At 39.4% G+C, this 20,626-nt stretch overlaps 1 protein-coding gene across 3 annotated transcripts in view; it reads right to left on the bottom strand.

Moving 5' to 3' along the window:
• Positions 1–20,626, bottom strand: part of LOC142377274 (SLIT-ROBO Rho GTPase-activating protein 3-like) — a 31,034-nt gene extending 10,408 nt beyond the window's left edge. For 2 of the 3 annotated variants that reach the window (XM_075461214.1, XM_075461215.1), the window contains exons 1-10: positions 20,089–20,625; positions 13,517–13,712; positions 9,639–9,801; positions 8,126–8,188; positions 4,015–4,206; positions 3,583–3,711; positions 3,257–3,478; positions 3,016–3,117; positions 766–963; positions 555–639 (exon numbers count right to left, since the gene is read on the bottom strand). In XM_075461214.1, coding sequence (XP_075317329.1) covers positions 555–639; positions 766–963; positions 3,016–3,117; positions 3,257–3,478; positions 3,583–3,711; positions 4,015–4,206; positions 8,126–8,188; positions 9,639–9,801; positions 13,517–13,712; positions 20,089–20,155 — 1,417 coding nt within the window. In that variant the 5' untranslated portion in view covers positions 20,156–20,625. Of the gene's footprint in view, positions 1–554; positions 640–765; positions 964–3,015; positions 3,118–3,256; positions 3,479–3,582; positions 3,712–4,014; positions 4,207–8,125; positions 8,189–9,638; positions 9,802–13,516; positions 13,713–20,088 lie in introns of all 3 variants that reach the window. The other variant, XM_075461216.1, reaches the window with a different exon arrangement.

The following is a 20,626-nucleotide window of genomic DNA, read 5'->3' as shown; positions in this document are numbered from 1 at the left end:
ACAAAGTGGAAAATGTAACCAGGGGCAACGAGAGAGGGAGGCTGTAGGAGCTGACTTGTACAGTGGTATGATTTCATAATATCTGCATTACATTGGCACTCACATCTCACTATTTACAAACGAATGATGTTATTCGTATATGTTCCCATGCTGGCCTTTGACCCAGAACTAACAGAAGAAGTCAGTAACAACAGAATGACCACAGGGGGATAGTATGCATCATATTTGTGGAAAAATAAAGGTAAAGCCTACAGCATATATGAAATGTGCCAAGCTGTAGAGCTGTCCAAGTCACTGCTTCACATGAAAAGTGAACTGAATTTTTTGTTTGTTGTTTAGGTCTGTGATGTGAAGGCCAATTGGAAAAGAGGTTATACAACGTTCCAGTTGTGCTCCATCTGTGTCTCAACCATTTTCACAGGCCAGGAAACTCCTGGTCCGGTACTGATACTGATGTACCATTTCCAGTTATTGGCAGGTTAACAGTTATCGACTTAAGACTGACCTTTTTCCCCTACAAATACATAGGACAAAAATTCTTTAATAAGCCTTACCTTCTCCGAGAGTCTGCTTCAGAAGGTCATGCTTAGCTTGCAGTTTGATAATGAGATTGCTTCCGTTCAAGTACTCCTTGTATTTCTGCATATCAAAAAGATAACAAAGACAAATGGTGCCAAGGGTATGTCTCGTTATACTTTTTGTATACATTGTGAACATATGTGCCATAATGCAGTGCTTTGCCCTTTAATTTGTTGGAAAACTCACAGTGAAATAGAACCCCTCAGTCTCTTGCTGATTGCCTCGCCTCTTAATGATGTTTGCCTTACTCATATAGGAGTCAGAGGAAGCCGATTTGACCGACTCTGTGGATTGGCTGTGCTGGAAGGCCTCTGAAACATCAAAGTCCTCCACAGTAAGCATATCCTGAAGGGTCTGCATGGTGGCGTCAAGGGTCTTTCTCACCTGACACACACATAAGATTTGATAACATCTATAATTAGAATATGTTTTTTTTATACAGTATTGAATATAACATATGTCGATTGGAACATTAAACAATTAAAGATTTACACCTTATAAACACATTTCAAAATGTACATTCTAAGAGTCACAAACAAGCTGTGGTGTAAACAAGGCAGCACAGTCTCAGATTATACTGCTGCAGACATTTGCATAACAGTTTGATGCACCACAAACTGCTGAGTAACTGCATGCCTTAGTGTGATGTATTGTGACATGAAAGATCAACAATGGCTCTTTCATGTGAGGCAGACATATAGAAGGTGTGCATTTCCATATTCATGACTTGTTTACACACCACAGTGACCTTTAAATGGGTCTGTGTGAGTCACAGTGACCTTGATGATCCACGGTGGGGCTCGCCCCCCGTGGCTGCAGGAGAATTGATGAGAGACGGCCTCACAGATCAGTGTCAGATTAAAAGATGAATATAAATGCGGCAAGACAGTCCTGAAGACTGATTGTTTGTCGTTAGCATGGTAGAAGTGAGGGGCGACAGTGGCTTGCATCAGCTAAAAATATAGAAGTGGTTTTGTGCGGTTTAAAATAACTTCAAATGCGACATGAAAGAGAAATGTATCATTCTTGTTATGACACGAAAGTTTTGCTAATTGGTGACAGTATTTTAAATTCTTCTTTCCTTAGTTCCTCTTTCTTAAAGGAGAAGTTCAAAATATAGCTTTTTTTCCTAAAAGCTAAAAAAAAAAAAAAAGAAAAAAAAAAGGAACTGCTTTAATGCCTGTAATCGTATCATGAAGTTACCAACAGCTGCTGGTTAGCCTTGCTTAGCTAGAAAGAGGGGAATACAGCCTTGTCAATGAGTTAAGAAAAGAGAGACAATTTAAAATGTCCAGACTGGCATGATACATCTTGGTTATTTAACGTCAAACATATCTTTAACTTTCCACAGCAACATATTTTAAAGCTTCTGTGTGTGGATGTTGACATTAGACAGAGCTAAGCTAGCTGGTTTCCCCTCCTAAGTTTCTCTGCGATAATAGGCCAAACAGCTCTAAATATAGTTTCCGCTTCAGTGGAAAGCTCCGTTCTTATAAAACGTGCATTTTACATTTTTATAAAGTCTCAAACACTCGAGTGTTTGTTAGAATTGTGTCTAAGATATGATATGAATCTTTAAAAAAAATTCCGGTTTCGTAACATGTGGTGAAAACTGATCGTTAAGAAGATATTATCACTTCCTGGTAAACTGTTTTGCAATGCAGCACTACTGGCCTTTAAATTATTACACCAGTAATACAAAGTAGCGTGTTATCTGAAACCCAAAAGCGTAGGTAACACATTTTCACCAACATTTATGCTTTATCACATGTCAAAAATGCTTTTTATGAGTAACAAATAGAGTCTAAAAGTTTGGAATCAACCTAAAGCCATAAAATACTATTACTATACAAACCAGAGACAAAATAACCCTCGACCCCTACGGGTCAACAATTGCGATCCCCTTAATTCCTATAAGGAAAATAAATAAATTAATAAAAAAAACGTTTAAATCTGCACAAGGATATGCTCCAAGGAATATTTAATACTTATTTATCTATTTATCACAATTCTTCCAGAATGATCATCCACCATCAGGCGGGTGGAGGGGTGGTTGATGTTTTCCATCATATTTAAATAGTGGGAATCAGATGCTATGGCATTTACAGTCACCAGATCTCAACAGAGTTGACCACCTAGGGAAGAGATGTTAGAGAGTGATCTCCACCTTCATCATCATCACCTGAGGGAAAATCTTTTAGAACTCTCCACCAGTGATCTAGACAAAGAATCAATACCAATGTTTTTCTTTTTTTTTGGCACATGATGGCCTAAATCTTACTGCACAATATCTTTTCATTTGTCAACCATCTGTATGACTGAGAATAACTGTGCCTCTGTGCTCTGTGTAGCACATTTACAGTGAACTAGCTTCATGTTGAAATGACGTGCTGACACAGCCCACAGTTAAGATTTGTGTGCAAAGAAACCTCTCACCTCTTCATTTTCTATCCTCAGCGTGGCGAGGCGAGACTGCAGCTGGTGGTAACGCATCAAGAGCTCTGTCTGGACAGGCTGCTGTGCACTCACTTGACACACCTGGGATAAAAAAAAAAAGAAAAAAAAGAAAAAAAGAACGGGAATCTTCATCTGGACAGTTTAACACAGAGGACAGCCAACATAACGAGAGCAACGACCTGCAAATAAACCACCGTTGCATTCTTCTCCGAGGGCTCACCTCATCCCCCATGTGTGGCTGATAGTCAAAGCGTGCTGGAGGACAGAATATCTGACTGTGTGTGTCCATAAACTTCAGCTTGTCTCCTCTGATATCCATGGCATCTACTGCTCCCTCCAGTATGTCCAAACCCTCATGGCGAGAGGTTTCCAGACTATATTCTGCAGATAGGTAGGTTCTCATGGTGCGTGCCAGGCTTGCATGGTACCCTAAATCACAACACTGTGGAAAAGTAGGACGTGGAAATTTCAAATCATTAAAATTTCGCGAAATCTTAAGCTTTTGGTCAATATTGGCATTTTTGTCTCTGGCTGGGTTTTCCTCACATCTATCAAGTCTGAGACATCATGGATGTAGTACTTGGCCACCAGGGCATTGGTAGCTGTCAGATTGAGCAGATAGTCATTACGGGCCTTTGTGCATTTCAGCTTGTTTTCAGAGTACTTGGCTTGTCTCTAGAGAGGGAAGAGCAAGAGAGACTTCCATCAATGCACAATGTACAATGGCTTTCTAATGTACTCCAAGAGAGCATAATAAAATTTAACTCATTTTATCTCATAATGTGTCAATATGTTTAGTATGATGTAGAGATTGAGTTTCTGTGACAACATTACTGAAATCATTTCTGCACACATAAAAGGGTCAAATCCAAGAATTCCATTACGAATGCATTTAGAGATTATTTGAACAAGCTATTTTGCCAGTAATGTACAATGCATCCATCCTAAAGATATGTGGGCATGTCGGCCGAAACAGACCTTCTCCTTCAGTTTCTCCATCTTCTTCACAGAGCTCCGTCGCTGTGGACGTTCATCATGACCGTAACGCAGCAGGCCAACACTGATATCATTAGCCTTGCCAATGTGCTTCTCTTCCTGTTTCTCTGCCTCCTTCAATTTGCTCTCAGCATTGAGACTCTCGGTGTGGTACATATGGTAGGTCTTCATCACCTGTGAGAACATACAGCAAAGGAAGGTGTTACCGATCAAAAATCCTTTTTTTTCTTTTTTTAAATTTCACAGTGTGACTCTTGCATTTCGGACACGCTGCGATATACATGAACTCAATAGTAATATTCTGTATATACATATATATACACATTAAAAATATTAGATGAAACAAAAGATTTATAAAGAAATTGTAGGATGACTTGTATGGGTGGGATGTCAAGGCCGTGCAACATTAAAAACACACACCATTAGGAAAATGAACTGCAAATCATTTCATGGGCTCAGAAATACATCTAAAAACCACAGGAAGTGGACACACAACTGCATCCACTGATACGAATGAAAACACTAGTGTGCAAAGACAAAAGTCTCTAAAGACAAGATTCAGAGTCTCTTACGCCCTCTCATTTAAGGTGAACTGAGAAAACAGGGGAAAACTTGGTCTGAGTCATCCCCATCTGAAATTATTTTTTGATGTCGTGGATGTTGAGTCCTCTTTGCTACTTTGGGAAGGACCGTGCTATCGGTCGTGGGGCATGGGGGGGTGTTATCAGGGCACAGTTTAAAAGCCAGTGTCTGTGATGGCATGGGGCTGCATTAGTGCAAATGAGCTGGGCGATGATCACATTTGCCAAATCTAAATAAACCATGCAAAATTATATAGGTTCTGAAGCAACAAATCACTGGCATAAATGTCAGTGAAAGATGCCTTGTTTCAGTGAAATAATACCAAACCACAACAACAGCATAGCCCTGTCTAAAGAAATGCTTTAAAAAAAAAAAAAAAAAAAAAAAAAGAAAAAAAAAAGGAGTCTTGATGCTAAATGAAGCCCTAAACTGTTGAGCTAAAATCCTGTATTAAGCAGGAATGAGGAAAAACATTTTTCTTTCAAATTTGAAATTTGAAGAAGTATGTCCAAAGAGAACGTGATGTAACATAGTGGTAGGAAAGCCCCCCATACTTAACCTTTTTGAAAATATGAAGCTGGTCTCAACTTCAAAATGAATAAATATTTTTCAGAAAATAGGAAAGACTTCTCAATTAGAGGCTAACTAATTAAGTATGTGCTTATTTAGCATTTTTGACGGCATCTTAACTTTTTTGGAAACAGGGTTGTGAGACTTAAGCATTTTATGTCAAACTCTTTGAAACCATTGTTGCTCTTTGGATGAAGAATTGTCAGTTTTGTCCAAGCTACTCCAAATGAGTTTAACGTCTGTAGATGTGAATGAATAATAGAACACAATTTAAAAGGTTACCAAGTCTATAATTACAAGATCAAGACATAGCAAAGTGTGCTGACTATGAACCTATGTGAGACCAGAATATTTTTCTTCATCTCGGATTAAAATATTATGGAGTGTACTTTAGTCATCCTGCTCATTGGAGCATCATTTTTTTTTAAACCAGCATCTCCAAAACGTGCTGGGGGTGCTATGCTGGGTGTATCCATCTGTGTCTCCATTCAAGTGTTGTGTGAGTGATTTCACCACATCATAATGAGGCAAAAGAATAAATAAAAATGCAAGAACTGTATGTACCAGCTGTAACAGTCTTTGCTCCTACACAGTTTTATCAATAGGACCACATGAAAATATTCAACGATTAGCGCCTAAATCAACAGTACAGCTACACAACATGTGCATCTCCATTGCTGCTTCTCAAGTTCTGGTTTCCTAGCAACCCTGACTGAAATGGACGAGCAAAGGACGTTGTGATCGATCAGCAGGGGAGGAAGGAGGCAACCAAGTGACAGTGAGCAAGCATCTCTGCTGTGTTTGAAACAAGTTGTTTTTTCAAAGTCAGGTCAATACCCAAAGCCAGCAAAAAGGAAAAAAAAACCACTTTGATTAAAACATAATTTATAAAATAACAAACTTATATGGACACATTAGGCTGGAGAACTTATTCTTTTCCAAAGTTTAAAAGAAAACTGCTGTTTCCCATGTCTGTGTGTGGGAGCTGCAGATGGGCATTTAATAATGCATGAATCAGAGAGAGGAAAAATCAATATCAGTATAGCACTGACTGATTACTTGCACTGTATAGCGTTACATGTGAGAATATTTGTCACTGTATTTATACAGTTTATATGATGCCAAACTTTCTGCTTCCATTTGTGGTTTGTGGCATATTCACACATTTTCAACAATATTAAACAAGAAATATGAGAACAACAATCATTAAAACTGCAACACAGTTATGTCCTTCATACTAAATGGTGCTTTTGCTACCATCTTATATTCTTTTAATATGTAAAATTCTCCCTCTCATTCTCCCTGTTCATCCTCCCTCAGTCAAATTAGAGCTTCACATATAGTCTTTACTCTGAAAACTTGAAGGTAAATGTTAAAGTTTGCTGCAATTGTGCTCGAGGCCCATGACTAATGAGCCAGGACTGAAAGTACTTTCTTTAAACCATTTTTGATCGATCACAATAACATCCAAGGTGTACGATAAATTATTACATTTTCAAAGGTGGAGTTTCAAAATCAGCAACATAAAAAAAGTTGAAAGTTAAAAGTGTGTGCACCCTAAGTGTCCTTAAATAGATGCCTTTAAATCACTGTTACTGTAGTCCACCTTTTAAGAGATGTATATTAAACTGATGTTACAGACATTTCAGGGATGAATTTTTTATGTGAATCAGGACACTTCACTTCACACTTCCTTTTCCTGCTTGCCTAAACATACCCACACATCTGTTCAGTTGTAAGCAGCTTTTAAATGGATTAAAATAGTATGTTTACTTACTACTGGATCGTGACATTGCTAAACAATTAGACACAGAAATAAGAACTCTGGCATGCTTGTTGCACAGCAGTTAGTATCCCTGAAAAAGGTTTTTTTCCTGACGAAACGAAGATGAAGAAAGACTGAACACGGACGTTTTACTATCTACACCACTACACAGACATTTTTGTGTGTTAATTGACAAGGTGTTAAAGCTATGGTAGGTAATCCTAGAGAGCTAGCAAGAGAGCTAGCAAGAGAGCTAGCAAGAGAGCTAGCAAGAGAGCTAGCAAGAGAGCTAGCAAGAGAGCTAGCAAGAGAGCTAGCAAGAGAGCTAGCAAGATTCGAAAGTGTCCCCTCCTCTAAGCTCCACCCCCCTCTCCCCATTCCGTCAGTGCTTCATCCAAAGCCGGTGGAACCGCATGCGCACATGGAGCAGGGAGCCGGCAGAGGGGGGCGTAGGCAGAAAGCAGAGGCATCTGATTGGTTTTTTGTAGGCGACCAATCCGAGATCAGCGAGACGCTGATCTCGGATTGGTCAGCTTTTTCTCAGTCCTGCAGCTGCCACAGAGGTCTGATTATTTTCGTCCCTTTTTCTAAATACATCTTGTGTAGATTTCTCTCAGGATAGACGGACCATTTCACCCAGTATTACAAAATGTGTTTCTGAACAGGATTACCTACCATGCCTTTAATACATGTAGCATGTCATATGTATTCTTTATCAGAGTATAAGGTATAACAATTCCCAAAGAGAGACAACTGTTACCACACCACACAAACAGAGGTGTCCAAGAACATGTAACTTTAGCCGAAACTGTTACCGCAGCTCATGTTTGCACCTCTGCAGCACAGACTGCTGAGTCTGCTTGAAGCACAGTTTGGAGCAAGAACACTCTCCTTCAAATGATGCAGGAATTCACACCAGGAGGGCGAATTAACTATTTCTCCTTTCACGACCTCAGCAGAACAAAGAAATGACGTGTTAAAAGGGCTGCTCCGTTGATAAGGCGTATCTGCAGTGTGCAGTATCAGGCCAGCTGTTTCACAGGTTACAGGTTGTGGGCGTTTCAAAGGCTGGCTTTAGGATTGATACACCACATGCAGCCTACACAGGCCAAAGCAAGCAGCATAGCACAAACATAAGTGTTAGGCCGGAATTTATGTTGAGAGTCTGTAACTCACTGTGTAGAGTTCATTGGTGACTTTCACCAACTCTTCGTGCATTTGCACCCCGATATCTTTACTCTGTAAAAAAAAAAAAAAAAAAAAAAGCAGATTACTAAAAACACCAATTGTAATGAAGACAGATATTCAAACATTCTCAGACTCAAAACTGTGTTTTTATAAACAGCGCTGCTTTCCCACATGAGACAACCTTGAAAGCTGCATGTCTCCTATTTTTTATGCGAAGGGTGTTGGCTTTGTTGAAATGCTGTCATTATTCTGCAGCTGAGGAGATCTAATACAATACCCAAAGAGAACAGGGAGACAAAAATAGAACAGTGCAGTCACTGCAGAACATTTCCCATGGCACAGAGTCAGAGTTTCAGCTCAGTTACAGAGAATAAGAGCCTATGATGAATTGGACTTGTCCCACAATGGGGCTTTTAGGCCAAGAGGTAGAATGGTGTCAGTGCCATTGGAGGGTGACACTGAAAATCCTGTTGAGTGGATGTAGACACTTCACTGAATCTATTCCGTGTTTTTGTCACCTCTCAGAGACCACTTGTCAAAATAGCAACCTTGCATGTGGAAGCATGTGACAAGAGTAAAACTTCAGCACATTCGGTAAATTTCAAGTTTGTCTTAACAAGTGCCAGAAGTGACTCATTCCCCTCACCACATGTGTGCTTAATTAACATCAAGACTGCACTGCATGTCAACCAGAATGCTAAAGCAGAATGGGATTATTGTTCGGGGAAACTGAGCAAAAAATTTTAGCAAACTGTGATTTTCAGCAGTCATTAGTCCTTTTTTTATTAGCTAGCCACAAGCCACCAAATTTCCCTTGATGTTCTCTTAATACTAGTGCAGAAAGGCATAAACTATGGAATACTGCTTTTCTGATATCAGAAAGAACTCATTACTCTCAAATCCATGTAGTAGATAGATTTTAGGGTTTGAAATGAGGCAAATATACTGCAGCTGTCAACGGATTCTAATCTAAAACGCCCAAAGCTAGTAGGTGTGCAATGGCACGACACATGAAGGACTCAGGGAGATTAGAAAATTAAGGCTTTAACCCTGCTTTAACCGTTTTTCTCTCAGTCTCTATAAGTGTTACAAATTTAGACAGATAAATTCTCAGAGACTAATCAATCCAGAACAAGATAAAACATGGTAAAGATCATTAATAATCAAAATCTCCCAATTAGTCTCCAGAAGTATAAATGCTAAAAAGGACAACATGACATTAAAGTTACTGTATTCAGACATTTACATACCCCACAATTTCATCACCTCTACTTTATTTTTGGATTGATTTTAAAATCGAATTCAGTGAAGCACTTTCTATCACCATTTAAAAATAATGTTAAACTTTAATATCACTGTTAAAATGCTTTATCATTATCGTCAATATTCTCTGTCACTGGTGACGTGGCTCAGAGTTTCCAGCTAGGCACACCAGTCATGTGATTGGAGTTGTGCGACTGCATGTGTGAGTAACACTTATCTATTCATTTCTGATTCTGACCTTTTTGAAAAGTCTGATGACATCCTCGCCCACGTGTGCCAGGCGGACAATGACATTGTTGTTGTAGATGTCACTGAGAGTAGCGTGGTCTCTGCTTTCTCTTCGGGTCTGGTCCAAGACCAAATACCAGCAGTTCACAGTGGAGAAAAGATTTTGGTCTTTTCTGAAATGGTGAGGGAAGAGACCTTGTCAGCAAATAAATATGGCAAATAATTATGACTTCTACAACTATCAAGTACTACTATCAAATAAAAGCACCCAACATGTACCAAATGTTTCATGAATGATTGAACTCTGATCAAAGTACTTGGCTCCTTAGCCAGGAAGGTATGATGTCCTGGTAACTTAAACATGTGGCAGAATAAAGACTTTCTTCCTGCACACAACTTCCATTCGATCATTTGGTACCAGCTGTGGGACTTTGCATAGGTCAGTGCATATGTGGTGAGGAATCAGCTCTACATACACACTTGCTGACAAACTAACTGACATACATATATAGACACATATGAAAGGCAGCATGCTGGCTGCTTCCTTGCTAAGGGGAGCATGTGAGTTCAATTATCCTCACACCAAAGAGTTTGTTTGTCTTCTTCTTGTATTCCTCCATCTTAGAGGACATTTTAGCATTTTTCTGACCTCTAACAATTATAACTGTACTGAAAAATGCTGAATCACATTTCTGTTTATGCCAAACCTGCTTAAAAGTCATGCATAAAAACACCTTCAGCTGTTAGTTCCACTATGCTAGGATTCGAAGCAAATCCGAGTTCACTTCTGCCGTAATGATTTGTCAAAGAAGAGGATTGAAGTTGAGATGAATAACGTTAACACTTTGCATGCCTTTGTTGATAAGTAATATGACATTCAAAAGACATTTCAGATCTAGATAGGCATCTGTGCTGATTTGCATCCCCAGAATTTTTTTATCAAAGCCATATCTGTTAACTTAGTAATAAACTGCTGTGGTCTGTACAGCTCGAGTCCAATCGTGTATCATTATCTAACTAATAACTGAAAATCATCCTTTTTGTTAACATGGACTTCATGACTAATTTAGATTAGATCAGATTTTGCGAATGTTAAACGCCCACTGAACCAGCAAAGTTACCTGCTGCCTCTAGTTTTGAGAATACATTAAATACCAATAAACACATAATGATTTCACCAAAATATCAAGCAGGAAATCACTGGCAGCAACAACTGGCAATCCTGATCCGAGTACCAGGTTATACTACCTTGCAGAGTGCACGCATTCAATGATTGTATGCATGCACTGCAGATTTTACACCCCAAACCATTACATAAACTGACCCAAGAATGCCCCAATCATTTAAAAACTCCAGGACATTTAAAACAATGCATTGCTATCAACTAGTCAAGTAACACATTTTCCATTTAAATTTGATGGACTGTCCCGCTACGGTTGATATTACAACCATGTTTATGTCCTCTTGAAATAGCCAATCGTTAAAAATATGACCCTTCTTCAAATATTTCTGGATCAATTACTGTCTGCAGAATTATGTCCAATAAATTATTCAAAATCATAGATTTCCTCTCTGTTGTTGGACTGTTGATGCACATTTTTATGAGAAACTGATCCACTGTGGCATGTTATTAGAGGAGTTATTTTTGACTCTGATCTCAGTTTTGAAGATCACACTGAAAAGAGGAGTCTTCACTTTTCTGTCAACAACCTCTAAACTTTGATCACCGTTATCCTTGAAGAAGTATATCAATGCTTGTGAATGTGATTTACGGCTGTTCTGTCACCATCGCTAAGCTCACCCAACCTTCAGTAAATGTAGGTTTCTGCATTGTAGCAGGACAGAGAAGTGGCACCAGACCCATTCTAGGTCCCTTGAGACCTACAGAATAATACTGAAATGTCAAGAACCAACATTAGTGTCAAAATCCAATCAGTTTTAGCCCCCATTTCTGACATTTTTTCTTATGTATGTACTTTGAGTTAAAACCCCACTCAGTCAGTCCCCATACACAAGAAGTGGTACTTTCTACACATTGTATTCATTTAAATTATTCAGCAGTTTCTGACTGAATCACAAACTGGGAATCTTTTATTTTGTTGCCGAGTAATGTGTTTTGCTATAGGTCACTAAGTGCTGGGTATTAACATCTTCTTTGGAAAGCTCTTTGGAAAAAAAGAGAATGAAAGGAAAACAAAATAAGGAAAAGCTATCCCTAAGGCCCTCCTTTAAAGCAGCGCAGGTGTTTGATCCTGGACATGCCGTCAACCTGACTGTAAATGTTTGGCTGCTCTGAAATAAGAGTGAGACTTTAGTATTCAGGACACAAAGGAGATGATGTTGAACTGTTTGTGGAAGTCGACAGAAGGAGATTTTACACTTAGCAGCTTACAAAAAGTACAATCATTGTTTCACAACAGTGTCTCTGCACCAGGAGAATGCTACACCAGCCAGTTGAGCCAGAAGTCAGCGACAATTAAACACACAAATGTCATCTATCAACTAATGTTAAATATGCTGGATATCCATTGTGTTTTCAAACATGCAATCAGCTGAGTTCCGTCTAATCCACTTTCTCTGCATTCATTCTAGGGTGGTATGCTTTGAGAATGTTCACTGACCGTCTCCTACCAACCCCTTCATTATATCTGAAATCTGACATAAAAAAAAGGGGGACTAAGGTTTTTCGAAAACAAGAGTACAGAGCTGACACTACAGGAGAGAAGACCACACAGTATTATTCACGACGAGACTAGTCTCGCCAGTGTTGTCTACAAGTATTAATGCAGCTTTTGACAGACAGGTATAATGATGACCATTTAATGTGACGGAGGAATCTGGGACAGCGGGGTGTAGGAAGAAGTAATCCCGTGCAAGTTTTTGCAGGAGTCTCCCTTTGAGGAAATGCTCCATTTATCAAAGTCCCAGTGACGGGAGCTCTAAGCCATGATTATGCTTCATGACCAATCAGCTGGAGACACTGAAAGAGAGATGGAGATAACTTTCCTGAATAAATCAGTTTGTTACTCTGAACAGAGAGAGGCAGGTCACATGAATGCGTGCGTAACTCCACTCCCTATGAATCAGTTACACTGTCTATATTAGTACGCTGTAATAAAATATATCTGTGCATACATGTATATACATATATGGTCTGTGGTCTCAAATGGTCTGTATGTATGACCTTTTCCTTTGCATGTTTTTTTTTTCACTTGAATAAACAAAAAAAACAAAAAACATCATGGCTGTAAATTATAAAGGTTTTATGACCTGTCATGTATTTTTATCTACTGTATTGTCAGGGATATTTCCTAATCAACCACATGGACAGCATGTACAATTAAAACACAGTCTAACCCTGCAGGCTCTTCTGTACATCTAACGAGCAGTTCTCCAGCATGCTGCGGGGGATGTTTGTTTCATGTTGACTGATCTCCAATCCACAAAACAGAAAACAAGTGAAGTTCATCTCGGCAAAATATCCCTGACTGATTGTTTTCTTTTTTCAGATTCCTTGATGGAGTACTGATATATTTTCTGGGCGCACTGAGAAAATATGTGTTTTTGGGTAGCAGTTTAGTGTAATGTTAGTTTCAGAGTGGAAATTAAATGACAGCCAAAAAGAAAATAGGAGGGGGGTGGATAAAGAGTCTGACCTAGTTGGGAGAAAAACAGCAGCCCAAGGCCACAAGCTTCCTTGGTCCTGGCTTTATATCAGGTCATTTCTTCTGCTTTTATACCCACTCCTCCTTTGCTTTTTATCCCTCCTCTGTTTTCCTCTGTGTCTGCAGCACCAGTGTATCAGTATGGCATATCTAACAGATATTTATCAGTCACACACATTTGACACAGATGTTCCGCTGCTTAACAGACACTGTCGAGACTCACTTGAAGTGCTGGTGCTCTCTGGAGGAGCGGATCTTGGCGGAGTAGCGCTCTGCCAGTTTATCCAGGCCCCTGGAATACTCAAGCTGGAGCTCGGCCTTCCGGCGGAAGAACTCCTGTAGGTCCTGCAGCAGCTGCAACCGGGATTCAGACTGCTGCTCCAGACAGCGGAACTGCTCCACCAGCTGGTTACGGATCTCTGCATATGAAAAGCGGAGGCTATCATCAGAATAACCAAAGCCAAATAAAGGGAGTGGGCTTACATGTCGGGCTTCACATTTATGTGCCACTGTCAGCATTAAACCCACAAAGCAAAGCATGTAGATAAAAACATGTGTGGATCCACTTAAACCAGTACAAGCAGCGATAAAAGAACAAAGTCATGACTGAGGGAAACTAAGTGTCAAAGTGTGTTTGTCTGCTGTGTGCATGTGTTTGTGTGGGTTGTGGAAGGGAGGGACTGAGGGGGTGTCTGCATGCTGGAGTAGCACACGTGCATGCAGTATGAGATGCATGTCTGATGATTGCAGCAGACAGCATGGAAAATACAAAATAGGTCAGCTTCTCAAAATGTATTGTGTTGAGTGAGCCTGCAGAGTACATTGTCTTGCACAAACCAAGAAAAAGCTATTGCAAAAATCACACTCACACAGACACACATACATATGTATGTAATATAAACTATATATCTAGTCAGAGCCTAAGGGTCTTTGCTATGGTACATTTGTAATACCTTGATATTGCAAATGTGCATACAATTCTCAAAGTAATCAAACCGATGCAGGAATGATATACTGATCAACTGTTATGTACTATTACTAAATTTGTGTAGGCCTACAGCTCGGTTGAAATTGTTTAGGAAGATAGAATTTGCTGAAACACAATAAACACAAACATAATTTTACCACAGCATACATTTACAGACCTGCACACCTCCTCTGCCTCCCCCAGCATTACGACAGATCTTATTCACAACAGCTTTTTTTTTTTTAACTTAACATTTTTCATGCTAAACTAATCTACCAGCGAGCTAACATCTGTGGATAATACACATTTGTGGACGTGCGCAGGGGATATTAACAAAGTTCCACTCTCCAGATGACAGTAAGAACGCTGAATAGAAGACTATTTACACGTATCAACGGAAAAGATTGCCCTGTAGAAGAAAAGTTCTGTTGTTCATTTCAAAATGCTGTTTCTGTATGTATTATAAAGGCTTTCATAAATGCCTCCCTGTGTCTGAGTGAAAATGTGAATGAGTGAGCAAGACTGAGAGAAACAGAGTAAATATGTAGTCCCTTGATATGCGGAGATGTACCCCTCATGGTCCCCACAGTTGCCCAGTTGCCTGGTTACATGCCTCTGGAGGCATTTCATTCAGAGCAGGCCAGTTCCCTGCACTAACCGTCGCAGCAGTCAGTCTGTTCAGCATAATGGCCAAGGACAAGGGCAAGTTACTCTGCTTCAAAACACACAGCAAAGAGCCTGTGATGACCAATGAGGTAGCAATCAAATTTGAAACAGAAATAACTGAGTTACTCTGATACTAAAATAGATGAGTGAACAATGCAATTTGTTGACCTTCACGGCTTCAATAATTTTCAATCCCCATAGCTGCAGAGTAAAAGAGCAACCAAACACCATTAATAGCTAAACTAAAGTGATTTCATTCCATAAATTTAGAAGAAAAACTTCAAATGGACTCATGGCATTTGCTCTCCTGTGTGCATGTTATTTTTAGATCTTAAACTGTTACTAGGGACTGAGCAATGCTGCACTACATCCAATGAATGATTCAAGCCTTTGCAGAGTAATGCATAATTACTCAGAGCTGGCAAGGAGTTCAGGGGAATTATATACCAAGAAATAACGTTTTCATATTTTAGTTGATGAAATATGAGTAATGAAATGTTGAGTGACATGTCACTGCCTGGGAACAGGGTGCAGCCAAAATGAATGAAATGCTCCACACCCAAAGGATTGTATAAATTCACATATGATAGATTTATAATGCTATTTTTCCCCTAAACCATATGACTGATATATCCTGACATGTACTGGTAAATATATTGAGCCCTTTGAGGATAAATTAATTACTTCAAACATTTGACTGCATACTGCCAAATCAATGGAGCACATTAACATGTAGAAACAACTCCTTACAAATCATCACAACCTCGACGGTGTTGTACTCAGGTACGTCTGAAATATCCCAACCCACAATGTCTGGAAATATGCCAAAAGATGGCATTCCTCTGGTGTGAAAAAAATATAGATTTCTGTTTCTGATTAGGATAACATTTATTTTGTAATTAAATTGCATAACTGTAATTTGATACACTTTTAATATAATCTATAAATACAAACTAACCTACAACAATGAGCTCAGTCCTCAACTGCAACATTATTGGACAAGACCCATTTTGTTTGATAACGCGTGATTACAATCTGAAGTTTTACTCTGTAAAATTAGTGGCACTACTTTACTATGTCACTGTGAAGCCATGACTTAACCTTTCACCCTGTACGTTCAAAAAGGCACATCTACCAACCAAGTTCAAAAGCAGCATATTTGTGGTGCCTGCAAGCCTGGATCTCCGACAGATCATTTAATGAAATGGGGGAAAATTCTGGTCACTGTTCCTTCACAGCTCTGCTAGTTCAGCCTAGACTTTACTGCAGCACCAAATATCACACAGTGAGGAGCCACTGTCACCGTCAAGAGGTTAACCTTTTCAAAGTTATCTGGCACAGCTATTACAATGGCACAATGGCTGGTAGCAGTGTCTGAGGCTGTGCCTGTAGTTAGCCATGCATGACTAGTCACGTGGGGCCTAACCCACAATGACACATTGACATAATTCTGTACAAATCAAGGCTGTGTTCTTCAAGCGCTTGTCTTCTGAATGTAATAATGACTATGGTATGCCTTTATAGTTCGTTTGCTTGAGTTCACATTACGTACTCGCTCTCACTCCTTACAAATTTTTCTAAGAGGAGGCGTGGTTTTTTTGTGCAACCACAGGAACCAAAGGAAAATCCCAGATAGAGTGGGCACAATTCCAAGCAATTTTTTTCTTCAAATTTCATAACACTCGACTATGAGCACGCATCTGTCGGCAAAACAATGAACAGTGTCTCACACAAGTTACCAAGAAACGGGCAACAAAGATATTGTTTCACTATCGTAATGAAACTCTGACATTTCAAATGGAAGCATTCTCTCTGTATGATGAATTCCCACAGAGGGGTGGGTCTGCATGCTGCGCATGGAATGCATATATCTGCAGAGTACACACTGATGTTAGAATTGCTTATAGCGCATTCTTGTAGTAAGTAAATACATCTTTGCAATGTTTTACAAATTATATTCTATTTTAAAGCATGGTTAAGTTAAACAAAGTCTGTGGTGCTAAATATCTCCTTAAAAACTTCAAATCTTGCAAAGGGTGTTGCGTTATACACTGGCACTAAAACAGATTAACATATATTAAAGATAAATGTGGTTTACAACCAGAAGCCCAGTGTCATATATGACAAAGGGCATTTCTTCATTTACTTGTGTTATAGTTTCAAGTTAACAAGAGGCTTAGAGACACCTCAGGCTAGTCAACTAAACAAGGAACATGTTAGTTTATCTTGAGAAACCCACAACTAAGCAAGACAAACGCTGTTTTGGCCAATCCAAAGGGTATATTTATTAAATAATTGTGATGCTGAATGGTTTTATGATACAAAGCAGTATCTTTTCTCTCTAAACTGTTGTTGTAACCAAAAGTTTGATCTGAAAACACACCTTAGCAACAAATGGTGGAGTAGATTCTCAGTCATCCAAGTCATGGTCAACCATAACGGCACCTTATTCAAGCTCTTATTGGCACAAAAAAAAAAAAACGAAGAGTCAAACTATTTGCTAAGAAGTGAGTGTGTTGAAAAAAATAATTGGTGCACGGTCTGATTGAAATGCTGTTTATTCAGCAATTCAGCATTATTGGAGGCCAGTGTCAGTGTCGGAATAAAGCTTTCACAGCACCAAACCAATCCAAGCCCCGTTAGCAAATGAGCTTAAGATGTCAGCTTAAAAGCTTTTCCTGAAACTGAGACAAGAAATGGAGCTGTGATGGCTCTCTCACAGCAGAGAGCTGAAGATAGACCAGAGTGTGTTGAAAGGTGTGAGGAAGTCAAGAAAAAAAAAAAACACAGTAACAAAGATAAATTCAACCACACGCTTGTGTGCAAAATGCTCATACTCTTCATTTTAGACAGATGCCGTCAAGCTTTGGTCATTTCAACCTGCAGCAGTCATGGAAATCTAAATCAATAAAATTTCACTTTCCCTGTAACATATATGCACCCTTGTGACTCATATGACCTGATCCGTGTTTCTACATGCTTCAGTAAATTTCGTCTCTGCAAGACTAATGCTAATATCATCTAACCATAAAGAGATATCAGATATCTTGCCTGATCAATATTCAATGTGTATTAAGTCCAGCACAGTCATGCAGTAGTTAGCATTTTTGCCTTACAGTAAGCATGTTCCTGGTTTGAACCTGTTGATTGAGCCTTTTTGTGTGGAGTTGAGCATGTTTTCCTTGTGCCCGTGTGGGTTTTGTCTGAGAGCTCAAAGTTCCTCTCATGGTCCAAAGATGCATGATATATCAACATGTGAATCTAAATCTACCAAAAGTGTAAGTGTGAGCATGTATGATTGTCTGTCTCTGTCTGTTCGTCCTGCGACTGGCAATCAGAGTGTACCCCGCCTCTGATAAATCATATCTAGAGAAAATAAACTGAGAAGTTTGCTAAACACAATGTGTTAAACTGTCTATGATGCTACAGCCACGGTGGCAAAAATGGGAAGAAAAAAAAAGTGTTTCTCATTTTGCTAGTTTACCGATAAATTAAAAGGGACAGCTATTTAGGCCGTTTCCATTCATAAGGCTAAGCTAATGGAACGGTCTATTGGCTGGAGCTTAATGCACAAGTTCACAATCTACCAACTTTTAAAAATACAGGTTACACCTTGGATTCACAAATGCATTCAAAACTGAATTCATGCAGAACACAAATTTAAATGTTTTTCATACAGGCTGCCTTCTGATTGTAGACCACCTGACTGACAAACACCGAGATGACAGAGTTCTATACACAACCCAAAGTTAACTTTGGAATCTTCAAGGACTGCAATGTCCGAGCCAAAGGTACTGAGCAGATCCTGTTATTAAACTGTGTGTATACTGTAAGTGTATAATCTGAGTTGGTCTGTTTTTACTGGACCAATTAGCTTAGCTTAATCATAGCCTAATAGATATGGTTCAAAACAGGCAATAAAAGTGAACTTTTATTCTTTTCTTATCTTTAGGGACCGAAATAGTACCAGGTACCATAGTTTCAATTTACACTACTGAGAAAGACAATTAGTTCACTTAAGCAAATGTTCCAAATAGTACATTTTACTCAAATCCCTCTTTATTTGTATTTCAAAAAGATGACTCAATGTACGGTCTCATGTTTAACACGTTAAATAAGGTGAATATAAAATTTGCCATTTTTGCCATGAAAAAACTAAATCCAAAGTTAAAATGTTTGCAAATGGACTGATCAATTTGTTGGCAAATCGTCTCAGCTTTGCTTGGTTTAAAGACGTACCTGCACAACGAAACAACTAACTTAGAAACTGCTCAAACCCACAACCATGAGAGACGATGCATAAAGGTGTTAAAAGCTGAAGTTGCCTCTAAAATGTTGATAAAGAGAGCCCACCACCCTGCAACGTCTGCTCCAGCACAGCATCAGTGCTCCTGACCCTCTCCTCTCTCTGGGTGGCTTATCCAGTCACATATTTAGCGTCAGACAGTAACATCCTTTCATGGTTCATAATTCATACAGACGGCATACATTATTTATCAACTTTCAGAATTGTTGGCTGTCTGACCTTCTCAGGCATTTTCTCATATTCTTCCTTGAATTACACTTTGTACTGGAGTGATAGGAAAACATTCACCACAAACTCAGCTGTCTTTTAATGTGACACAGATCTATGATCACACCTTTTTTTCTTTCCCAAAAAGTAATTATCTGTGTCCAAACATTTATCATGTGTGGTTGTTGGTCAAAAATGCCAGGAGGGAACTGGCATATTCCCTTATTGTTGGAGCTTGAGGAAAAAAATCTACCAGGGCTGCACTTTGAAACGAATTATTAAACTCTGGTTGCTTACATGGCAACACATACAAGGCCAGGCATGTTGGAGCTGAGACTAGAGCACAAAGTCATCTGCAGCACAGAAAAACTACTTCAGCCAAGTTACAGTTTTATAGCTGTATGAATAAATTCAAGTCTTAGCCTCACCCTATGTGGGGGGATAATGATGGCGTTAGAATGACATTCATTTCTGATACATTTTTTAAAAAGGGAACGCATTAAAAACAACTCATCCAAAACCATGCAGTCAATCTGTCCCACCCCACAACACTGCACACTGAAAACCATAGGCTATAAAAGCTTGTGGTAAAGTTATGCAATACCGTCTTCACAAAATCACATCACGGTCAGGCCTGCACGGTACCAACCTTTCACTTGGGTCTCATATTCGGCAATAATCTCTTTGTCCTTCTTGACTTTCGCCTGAGATGACATTTTGGGGGAAACGGATTGTGCAATCTTCGGGCAGGAATTGGCGTCTCGATCTGCCACAATGCAGCGTCTGCCCGTCCGCAGTCCTTTCCGGATAGTTGAGCAACAATCAGATGCGAATCATCGCCCGCTCGACACAACTTTGAAGATAAAAAAAAAAAAAAAAAACCGCACTTGAGGTTCTGACTAAACTGCGATGTTGCTGCGCTGCGTCCAAGGCGACGTCGATCTAAAAGTGCATAATGATCTCCGTCCCCGACCACTCCTCCTCCTCCCCATCGGTACTCCTCAGTGAATAAGAAAACAATTCACGTTTGCTGTGCATTACATGCAGCCTCTGCTATAAGCTCAGGAGGAAACGGCTATGGCAACTCCACTGACAAGAGCTCCATCAGCATAACAATATCCGATGTGCCGTTTTTTCATCCTCTCCTTCTGCTCTGTGCAAGTTCAACGCTGCTGCTGCTGCAGATT

The sequence above is a fragment of the Odontesthes bonariensis genome, chromosome 3 (genome assembly GCF_027942865.1).
Source record: "Odontesthes bonariensis isolate fOdoBon6 chromosome 3, fOdoBon6.hap1, whole genome shotgun sequence".
Taxonomy (NCBI): domain Eukaryota; kingdom Metazoa; phylum Chordata; class Actinopteri; order Atheriniformes; family Atherinopsidae; genus Odontesthes; species Odontesthes bonariensis.
This window is presented reverse-complemented; position numbering and strand designations above follow the sequence as displayed.